The sequence below is a fragment of the Leptidea sinapis genome, chromosome 9 (assembly GCF_905404315.1).
Source record: "Leptidea sinapis chromosome 9, ilLepSina1.1, whole genome shotgun sequence".
Lineage (NCBI taxonomy): Eukaryota > Metazoa > Arthropoda > Insecta > Lepidoptera > Pieridae > Leptidea > Leptidea sinapis.
Window position 1 is genome coordinate 12,429,844 of NC_066273.1, and position 11,744 is coordinate 12,441,587.

At 34.1% G+C, this 11,744-nt stretch overlaps 1 protein-coding gene across 1 annotated transcript; it reads left to right on the plus strand.

Moving 5' to 3' along the window:
- Nucleotides 1–331: 331 nt before the first annotated feature.
- LOC126966161 (papilin-like) lies at nucleotides 332–10,990 on the plus strand. Its single transcript, XM_050810116.1, has 6 exons — nucleotides 332–688; nucleotides 1,046–1,465; nucleotides 2,287–2,442; nucleotides 4,264–4,374; nucleotides 5,047–5,143; nucleotides 8,770–10,990. The coding sequence occupies exons 1-6, from the start codon at nucleotides 358–360 to the stop codon at nucleotides 8,861–8,863; spliced, it is 1,209 nt and encodes a 402-aa protein (XP_050666073.1). The 5' UTR covers nucleotides 332–357; the 3' UTR covers nucleotides 8,864–10,990.
- Nucleotides 10,991–11,744: the final 754 nt, after the last annotated feature.

Sequence of the window (11,744 nt, forward strand, 5' to 3'; positions counted from 1 at the left end):
TAGCAAAGTAAGATTTTAATGTCCTTTTACCTATTTTTATATTAAAATTAAGTGGGGACCCTTTTGTCTCAACTGTATAATTTGGAAATAATAATACTTATTTTAATTTTTGGTTTTGTACTTTCAACTGATTCATTTATTTCATAGAATCATGTAAATAATACATAAAATATATTATTATTTATTTCGTTTATTGTTTGAATATAGATTATGCAGAAAATTTCTAAGATCTAGTTTGGAAATTCCCTTACTCTAAAATTTCTCTTTACTTCAATGTAAAGATATTATGCAAAAGTTGATATTTATGTTTACTTCATAGATAATCTCTTGTCAAAGCTCTTAATAAGCACTAATGGAATGACTAGTTTTATTCTTCTACATAAAAATTGTATTAATATCTCCTGCATTGCCTGTAGCAGTATCTACATCAATGAATTATGTTGCCTTTTTAATCGTGTTTGCTGCAGAGTTGAGTCTATTAGCCAATACTTTAATGTGTTTGTTTTTGTCTCTTATTATAACAATTGTGACATTAATGAAACTATCAATAGTCGGTCACGTTATCTCGTGGAGTCTATCGGCCTCGGCAGTATTGTACATTACTTCAGTCCTCACGCGCGTACCGTCATGATATTCACGGTGATACTCGTAGTTACTTTTCTACTAACCTGCGCGGGAGTTTCTCAAGGTTCTAACCATTTCCCTAGTTCCGGACATCCCTGATGATTAAAGCTAAGTAAATTGAAAACGTAATCTTTTAGTTATTTACTGTAATCAGGGGTGTCCGTAGCTTAACTTTTTTAGTGTTGGTTTTGATTTTGTAGTTTATTAATAGTTTATTAACCTTTGAGTTTGAGGATTGCTGCTCATGGTTTATTGGATGGTGGCGTTGGATCTGCTGTATACGATTTAAAAAAGATATGTCTGAGATATATCTTATTTAAATCTGTCTAGTTTTATTTTGAAATTTGATAGCTGAAGTACCACCTCAGTGTAGCAGCACTACCTCGATCTCATTCAGTAGTTAAATTATTCGCATGGCTAGATCCTGTGGAAGGACCGGCTGGTGTCGCTAACATACCCAACGAGGAGATCTTCGGAGACCTTGGCCAACCCCTCAGAATCCGATGTCTTGTGTACGGTTACCCAACACCGACTATCTACTGGTACCGGGGTCTGAACGGGCCTATGGTGCCCTACAGCAGCTCACTGTATGAAGCTAGAGACAACGTCTTACTAATCAGGAAACTGAACGAAGAGACTATCGGAGAGTATGCTTGTCACGCATATAACGGAATAGGCTCGTCGGCGATATGGCCTTTTGTGGTTCAAGCGAGCCGACCCGACGGATCTGTGGAGATACCTAAACATGTAACCCAACTTGAAGTCCCGGTTACGACCCCACAGATACAAACCCAGGCATCTACCACACCAGCACCAGAAAACCAGGTTCCACTCTACGCCGGTAAGGACCAGCCTATTGCTTATGCATGATGCACCTTGCATGAATAATTCTTCTGCATGTGACTCTAAGCGGTTAGTGGTATTTATACATATATATGTGTATCTAAACAAATAAAGTTCCTTATTATAAATAAGACATTACTACGTACCAATAATATAATCATCGAATAAAACAACAAAAGTACATTTACACTATTGGGACAGGTACGTATCTGAACAGCTTGGTACATTTTGTCATTTTTAAATGTTTTTTGTCACCTGCAATATGTGTAATCCGGTATTATACGCAATGCCTAGAATGCCAACAGTTTTTCAAACGAATTAAAAAAGGTACTTAATTAAAATACTAGTGCTATTAAAATGGTTTAAGAAAGGAAAGGAGTTAGGAAAACATTTCGGGATGTAGAAATAATGTTTTGATAGTTTTGTTCCCAATATTCTACCATAGTCAGCGGTTTTACTAAATAATAATTATTATTGATGAGTCATTAAGATCCTCTCAGTCTCCGGAATTTGTACCTTTTGTATTACTTTTTACAATGCAGGCGTAGAAAAACACTTTCGGCAAAATAGCTCTAGCTAAGTTATATTCCCGAGCTGTTGCTCAATTCATTCAAAATTGATCCCAGGCTATTGCCTAGGAGGAGTAAACTTAATTTTTTTGCGTCGGGTTTTCCGGCCTGCATTTTTCCAAACATATGTAGGTACCTGCCCACTTTCCAACGTTTAGCTTTGCATATGTTTAACGTATGTGCATATATTGTGTATTTATAAGTTAACATTGAGTATACCAGGAAATTAAACAGATGTAAAATTCCGCAGTGCCCGTGACAACCCGTATCAACGCAGAGCGAACTCAAGTGGTGGCCGGCTCGGAGATCAGATTAGCATGTGACGTAGATGGCTACCCTGAGCCGCGTGTGCAATGGACCAAAGACAGGATGCAGCTCACAGCCACAGACAGGATACAAATCACAGGTCTGTTGGATTAACTCCGATACACAATTCCATACTAAAGTCTTAGATAATTTATACCTCTAGAAAGAGTCTCTTGCTGTTAGACAACCGACATAAACAGGCCAGGAATATATGTTTAGTGTGCTTGACAAGCGACGTGTTACACTCGCGATTTGTTTGACACTTTGTGTTAGTGTGCGTGCATTGCTCAAAATGGAGGTTAATTTTAAACACAATTTTTTCGACGTTTTCACAGCTGCCAAAGTATGATCTAAGACTAAAGTTATGCTGACAACCTTCTTGTAAAACGTTCCAAGCCACAAACATCACATTTTAAGAATTTGTATTTAAAGTTTTGTAAATGTTAAGTGTAACCATACATGTGGGTTGGGCTACTAAGTCATTATGTCATGTTAGAGAGACAGTAGGGCTGCTATTTTTTGTCAGCCCGTTAATATGAATCTCATGACCAGTTTTGTGTTCTTAACTAAATATCGACATGATTGTGGTTTGGTAAGTTTTTCTGGACATACGTCCAATTATGCAGTTGTAATTACTTTCTTTAAAAATCTAGAAATGCAAATTAAAGCTGACCATCTTAATGCAAGATCGAACTGAAATATCTTAAAAAACAACGAGCGTGTTTGTTCAACGTGACGTGTTATATAATATAAGAAGTCTCATTGAATTCGTTCTCTTCATTACGAATTAATATGTACATAATCACAACTACAAAATAGTGATAGATTAATTAGTTTATTTAGGCGTACGGACCTTCAATCAAATCAAATCAAAATCAGTTTATTCACGTAGGTCACAGAAATGACACTTATGAATGTTAAAAAAAAATATTTTTCTTATTGCATCTACCGCTACTTCGTAAAGGGTTGAGCGAATTGAGAAGAGGTAGCAAGAAACTCATTGCCACTCTTTTATATCAAGATATACATTTACATCGATTTACAAATCATTTCAATTACAATAGAATATGTAAAATGATGCAACAAACACACTCAAACGTCAAATAGTCAATGTCTTACACGAGTAAGTCAAAAAGTAAATGTAAATTAATACATTGAGTACAGTAGCTGCATCATCCACATACACCATAAATAAAGGTATTCTGTGAGCATTTTATAAGCGCTTATAAATAAATAAATATGTATATATCCATGCATTTATATACACACATAACTTGTAAGAATCTGAAACCGAGTCTCCGGCAACTGGTTCATCCTGCCACCACAAGCAGCGCCCGTTCACGAGCATGACGCATGAGCCAGCCATCGCCTCCTTCAACCATTTTTAAGGGGGACGACCCGTCCCATGTCGCCGCCACAAGCAGTGACATTTAAGCGAGCATGACGAAACCTGTTACGAGAACTCAGCAAACAATAATAAAATAATCCTAATCTACATATCATGCAATACTCACCAAATACAAATAAATCTAAAAGCATGCTCCCAACTTAAAGGCTGGCGACGCATCTCTTGGTCACCCATGGTGTTGTGGATGTCCGTGGGTGGTTGACTCACCACTTCCCATTAAATGATAACAATCACACTAAGGACACAAAAATGTCAAAGTTTCCCATGGTCTTTGGGTATGACTGTGTAATAATATAGTTTAAGATTTTGATATCGGGATATTGATATCAATAGAGTGAGTCATTTTCATATCATTTGCCACTACGCGTTGTATAATCACCGTATTTTGGAAAATTCATTGAATTTTCATAAACTTTATTTTACTGAAAATGTTTTCACCATAATATTCAGATTCAAAAGTGCTTAGTATAAAATATAAAAATAGTAATCTGAGATGGTAATACTGAATTACAGAGACACGTTTGACAATATTCCGGGCACAGTCGAATGACAGCGGCGAGTACAGCTGCGAGGCGGCAAACGAATACACGTCACATTCATCTGTCATCAACGTCGCTGTCAAAGGTAATTATGACATTGAGCGGGGCTACGGTAGTGGTATACCGAGAGTACTAGGGTATGGTATTTTTTTAAATTAAGATTGTGTATTTAAGTATTATTCACCCATTTTGTTTTATGAGACGTTGTATTCAAAAACTAGTAATACGATTGTAATAAAACTTGGCTTAAGAAGGGCACGGATTAGGTTACAGTTAGCAATTTACGCCAAAATATTAAAATAATGTAACAATTACCTGTAATCGTGCGCTGTGCAAAGTACTTATGCGTAATTGAGTTTGATATAATGGAAACATTGATGTTCTATAAACATATGACTCCCAATCACCTGCTAAAAGTTCGTCAAAAACGTATACATTAACTAATACAGATAGCAATCAAACATTCATTCAAGTTAACACCTTACTTTGTGGTGGGAATGTGGTGTTAATTAAAGGGGCACGTACCTGAAATACGACAACGCGTGGCGATGTATTCAAAGCGCGGTCGACAACTCTGTCTAATAGACGCGTAGGCAGAGTTTTGAGCGTGATTGTTAGTCTAATTTGTTTATTGTCATCAATGACTGGTAATCATATATTTGAAACGTATTATTAATCATAGACATAATGTTTCGCTAGTAAGAACATACCGATAACCCTTTCTTGTGACAAAACTAACTCGATGTTAATGTTTCAGGTATCTACATACCACCAACGTGTGTGGATAGCCCGTACTTCGCGGATTGTCACCTCATCATCCGCAGCAATTTCTGTCGTCACAAATATTATTCTAAGTGAGTATTAATTAATAATATTGAAGAGATTGCGGTCAATGTTGATGAAACCTTTTTTAATGGACGCGACACGGAGGAAATTATTAACTACTCACGTTAATAATTTCCTCCGTGTACTAGTTAAATAGCATCCATTTCAACATAATTCATAGATTTCACCCAAGTGATTATACTTCGTCTACATTTTCATTTAAAATGAATCTATGAATAAAACAATACAGACAGAAAAAAAATTATACTGCTCGCCTACAATGGCCTATTCCCATTGGTCTCAATAATGATTTTGTGTTATTTAGTATCTACTGTTCGTTGTGCACGTCGTGTGAGTGAGAAAGTATGATGTGTGACGCCATAGACGCGACCTAAACGCGCGTGTTCGGTCTTCTTGCTTTTTTGTAACTGCGATTCCTCTGGTTTTGCAAGAAAACATTGTAGGTGATCACTTGCCATCAGGTGACCCAAACGTTCGTTTGTCCTACTCTATAAAAGATTGGCATTGTTTGAATTTCAGAATGCAAGGATATTGATGAGCCTATTGATGTTGGAATTAGAACTAGAACTTCACCAGTGGGAGGCTCCTTTGCACAGGATGCCGGCTAGATTATGGGTACCACAACGGCGCCTATTTCTGCCGTGAAGCAGTAATGCGTAATCATTACTGTGTTTACATTACTGGGCAAATGAGACTTTACATCTTGTCTCAAGGTGACGAACGCAGTTGTAGTGCCAGTCAGAATTTATGGGTTTTTCAATAATTTTCATAAAAAAAGAACTAGATAGTTTTCAACCGGTTGTGGGTTGATGTGTAGAATTTCATAAAACAAAATATGTCCGTTGATATTTAAATACCTAATTTGTGGATGATTAGAAAGTGTATCAATAAATTTAGCGCTGTAGAGTGGTGATCGCAAATATCGCTCTTTGGTTCTTATTCCAATCAATGTTCGTCCCTATAGCCCAGTGGTTAGTGACCCTGCATACTGAGCTAGAGGTCCCGGGTTCGAATCCCGGCAGGTGCGAATATTTTAACTCCGTTAATGTTTGTTTCCAAGTCATGGATGTTTCTAAGTATTTATGTATGTTTAAGTAAGTATATTGTATTAAATATATCGTTGTCTTGTACCCATAGTACAGGCTGCGCCTAGTTTGGGCCAAGATAATTTGTGTAAAAGTGTGTCATTATTATATTTTTATTATATTATGTAACACAATAACACCTAGAGACTTAGAAGATAGGATACAGACACTTGACCAACAAAGTATAAAAATCGGTTTAGAAATGAATGCAAATAAGACTAAGATAATGACCAACAGTCAGAAGAAGCCAATAAATGTAAGAGACAATATTATAAACTATGTCGATAACTACATTTACTTAGGAAAACGAGTATCTTTCCATCACTCTAACAACGAAGATGAAGTAGCAAGAAGAGTATTAAAATCGTGGAATAGATTCTGGTCATTAAAAGAAATCTTAAAAGGCAACTTCAATCTTCACATGAAAAAAGTAGTAATGGATACTAGTGTCCTACCATGCTTATTGTACAGCTGTCAAACGTGGACCTTTACAGAAAAAGTCAAGCAGATGATTACGAGTAATCAAAGAGCAATGGAAAGAAGCTTATTAAAAATAAGGAAGATAAACAAAGTAAGAAGCGCCAGGATAAGACAGAAAACCAAGATCACCGATGCACTCACACATGCCCTGGCACTTAAATGGAAATGGGCTGGACATATTGCACGGTATACCGACAGGAGGTGGACTAGAGAAATTACACGTTGGAAGGGGCCAACATCAGGAAAACGAAATGTAGGAAGACCAATAAAACGGTGGGCTGATGACATAGCACAATCAGCAGGAAAAGATTGGATGCAGAAAGCACTTGACAGAAAGTTGTGGATGAAGTTGGAGGAGGCCTTTACCCAATCTGGGATCCATATCTAAAAATTTAACTAAATAACAATTATACTAAAAAACCTAGATTAAGCAAATAATACTAACAAAAACAAAAACTAACAATATTGTATATGTACACTTTTTTTTTAGAGATATGGAATAAATGGCTTTATTATTATTATTATTATTATGTAACACAATAAGTGTATTGCTGTCTCTTTCATTCACAGTTATAGACGCTAAGACTATAGCACATACATACACACATACACATACACATAGAATATCATGCATAATGCAAATATGCGAAATAAGAGGACTCTTCCCGGTCCTGTCTATCGAACATGTTCTAAAATCATGTTGTTTCATACAACGCATACCGCCTGTTGACGACAAGCAAGAGAATGCGATAACATTGAACAAGAAATAGTGTGCAGAAATTACATAAAACTACTGGAAGAAAATACGTATTTTTTTATGGAAATGGAGGACAAACGAGTGTGCGGGTCCTGGTGTTAAGTGATCAGCACAACCAACATTCTCTTGCAACACCAGAGGAATCACAGAAGCGTTGCCGGCCTTTAAGATTTTTTGAAGGTACCCAAGGATGTCGTATCGTCCCGGAAGCACCGCACAAGGAAGCTCATTTAACAGCTTTGTAGTACGTGGAAGAAATCTCCTTGAGTATCTAATAACCGAGAGTATCTAATACTTACAAATTTGTGAAATAAATGTTTATCTTTGTAGAATTTCCATTACATGCGCGAGGTTTCCATCGCAATATTTTATTTACTTTTACAATTTATGAGTGCATTATGAACGGACAAAGCTCAAGTAGATTATATTTCTTAAAATTTATATTTTCTGTTTCGATTGAAACATAGATGAATGCACAAGATACCTATCAGTATTTTTTAAGAAAGGTGCGTTTTGTATGAAAAATATGACGTGTCGACTGCTTTTAAATTAAAATTTTTATTTGTTGTGACCACCGTAACAACTAGAGGGATAATCATTAATTTGCACCTAAGTACACGTTGTTAGAGATGCAGTAAAGGTACCAGGGAGGATGGTATCCCGAAATTAGATTTCCCGAGAGAGTGCAATACGCAAAGTCAAAGTCAAATAATTTTTATTCATTTTGGCTCAAACTTACTGAAAAATTACTGAATCTACCATATGCTCGGAAAAAGTTGAGCTCGTGAGAGGAACATACAAGAAACTCAACGACCACTGTACATAAATATAACAAATCTTAATATATATAAATTACGTGTCGCGTTGTTTGTCCGCGATGAACTCTTAAACAAATGAACGGATTTTAATGGGGATTACTTCATGGAGTGCAGTTTAGTCCAACTTGAGAGATAGGATGGTCCCAAAGCGAAATAAAATTTTTACTTAGCATTTACCCATAATTTTTTTTTCAATATTTGTTTTGTATGGACATATTTTCTATGAGAGAATTTAGTGACGCACGGTTTGACAGTTCCACTGTGAAACAATTTCATTAAAACAACAGGGAGCATTTTTACGAAATAATTCTTGATGTTTTGAAATATTATTAGCAAATTCCTATGAATCAATATTTTTTTTATTATATGTACCTAGAAAAACGTCTGTCGAGTCAGCTTGTTAGTTTATAAAGGGCTACATCCTATATTATATGAATCGTGTTTGAATAATATCAAATATGTGAGAAGTCATCAATTTAACTTTTGTTCTGTAGATTCTGCTGCAAGTCCTGCGTGGAAGCCGGACAGCTGGAAGCTGAAGAAGCGGAGCTGATGCAGGCCGATATGTCATTTAGAAGGAAGAAGTAACGAGAAAATAACGGCTTATTAGGGAGTTCTAACGCCAGTTAATGTATTATAGATAAAATTTGATATCGAAATTTACTTAAATTAAAAAAATAGAAATAAATTTCGTGAAATATGAATTTTAATACCGTTATAAGCATAATAATATATATTAGGTTTAGATTTTACTGTCAAATAAATTTGCATGAAAACAAATTTTATTATTTTAAGTAGGTAATGATATTTTAATAAATTTAAAGATTTTGAAATATCCAGAATGTAAAATGAAACAAAAGTGCCTTAATAATCTAAAAAGTGTGTACAAATTAATTATTATAAGAAATTTGTAACATAACATAAATGTAATACAAACTCTTACGGTGTTATTACAAACAAAAATTTAAACATGGCTTAGACACGTGTTTTGTTAAACACATAAAGACACGGATTCGTAATAGGGCTTTTTAAAACGCTTTATATTAGCTTCACCTGTATGTTTGTATGTTTGTAACCGACTTCTTTGAGCGCGATTTTGACTCACTTTAAACGGCTAGATTCAAACTTTGTAGATTTATCAAGCACCGATGACATTACACTAATTTGATAAAATTATACTAAAAAATGAAAAACAAATAATAGTTAAAAAAAACTAAAAAGCACGCTTTATATAAAATTCAACTAAAAAATAGAAAATAAATTTAAATTGAAAATAGTGTAAAAAACTATATATGAAGTGTAGAAGAATTATTATATTAATAATATCTTAAAAAGCACCCCACGCTTTTTTTACAATAAAATATATTTTTTTACACTATTTTCAATTTAAATTTGTTTTCTATTTTTTAGTTGAATTTAATATAAAGTGTGCTTTTTAGTTTTTTTTAACTATTATTTATTAATACAAGTGTTTTGTAATAACACCGTTAATATTTATACAAGATAGTATTTAAATTTTATATATAGAATATTTACTATACTATTGTGATCTCTCATACTCACTCGCAATAAGTTTACAAGAATCTCTTTTTATATAATCAAATCTCAACTTTTTCTATTCTAAGATTAAACGAAATATTATACGAAAGATAGTAAAAATATTAAGTTAATTAAGTTTTCGAGATACTTCACTAACGCCCTATTCCTGAAACAACTTCATTCCAGTTTTTATAATTAATAACAACTTCCAATGAATGCATTTATAAACACAATAATTATCTGAGCGATCCAAATAAATATATAAAAGAGAAATGAACTTATCACTAACGTGCTATTTTCTAAATAATTAAATCGACTGTCACCAAACTGGAATGGAATCACTGGCCAGTAGTGATTTTATGGGTGGCCTAAAAATTTTATCAAAATCGCTGAGTATATATCTTATATTTATATTTGACTGTTCTAATTGCACGCCTCGGCGAGTTTGTGGTTTATAACCGCCCTGTCGAGCTCACACGATTTCCACACTTTAAATTGCATATTTTTTTCTATTACTCTTACACATTATAAAAAGCACATCAATATAAAGCTGAGACACAAATGAATAATCCTGATACTTTTTTTAAGTTGTCGAATACGTACATTAAAAAAAAAATATCGTGAAAGTCCAGTAGTGTGTGGTTCAAAAAAACGGCGTGGTACGGATATCTCGAAAAGACTTATACTATTTTCACTATTTTCACAATTAAGCAGAGAAGGTTCCTTTCGAAAATCATTACTGTAAGCCTTCTCGTTTTTTTTTAAACGCAGATGATTAAATTTTATTCGAAATTTAACTTAAAAAAAATAAAGCATGAGCGTTCGAGGCGTGCACTTTTAGATTTTCCAATTTTTTATTTTATATATGTTTATAGTACGCTTTATAAGTTTCTTGTGATCCCTCTGATGTTATAAGAGTAAAGATCGCGGTGGTAACATACCAATTACTCTCCAGTGACCCGTATGCTCTCTTCTTCCATAAAAAAAATATATTATATCTTAGTATGGGTACTGTAACAAATCAATTCCGGGGAAAATAACGCACCAGCTACATAAACAGATACCACTAACAAAACAACGAAAACTAATCTCAGATAGAAACAATACCTATTTAAATATATCGTGTCCAAGAATATGTAAATAAAAATGTGAAATAGCTCTTCACACAACTAATAACACTTTTATTTCTTGCTTTTCCTCTCAATGGTATTTTCTTATTATTTAACAGCCAAGGATATGTAACAACTAATTTCGACATGGCCGAAGATATTGAAAGTACCTGTGTGTTTATTTTAGATACATATTTAAATATATATATATCGTACTTCCATATAGCTTCTTCTTTGTGATGTAAGTCTCCGCTTTCTATTTATTTGGATCGTATATTATTACAGTAATTATCAAACAGCATTACCAATAGATTTAGGAACTAAATCATGTAGTTAAGTTAATTATTATTATTATGTAAATAAGCAACAACACGCAAACTAGACATATTGTAAAAGGTTTTACCGTCAGACTTTTAAAGAAGAAAAAATATTTCTTCATAATCGCATTATCTAAACATCATCATCATAGTAATGAATAACGGCAGATCAGTGGCTTATTTTTAGTTGGAATGTATTTAAGACTTATTCAATTTCTGTGTCAAATCCTTGTTAGCCTAGGGCAGCAAAGCGGTTGCGATTTCCGACGAAGTAGAAAGAGAGAGCATTAGGGACTCGAGTAGTGAAATCGCACGAGTGATACGAATATGAAGTCTTTTTGACTCTCGCACAATAAATCTAAGGCTAGCTGACTCTTAATTGGTAGATAATATAGAGAGTGGTGCCATAATGGCGACATTAAATGAACACACTGTGAGCTATCTAACCTTAATCGTAAAAAAAAAAATCCTAAAATATGAAGTATATAATTGAAATTTTCAAAT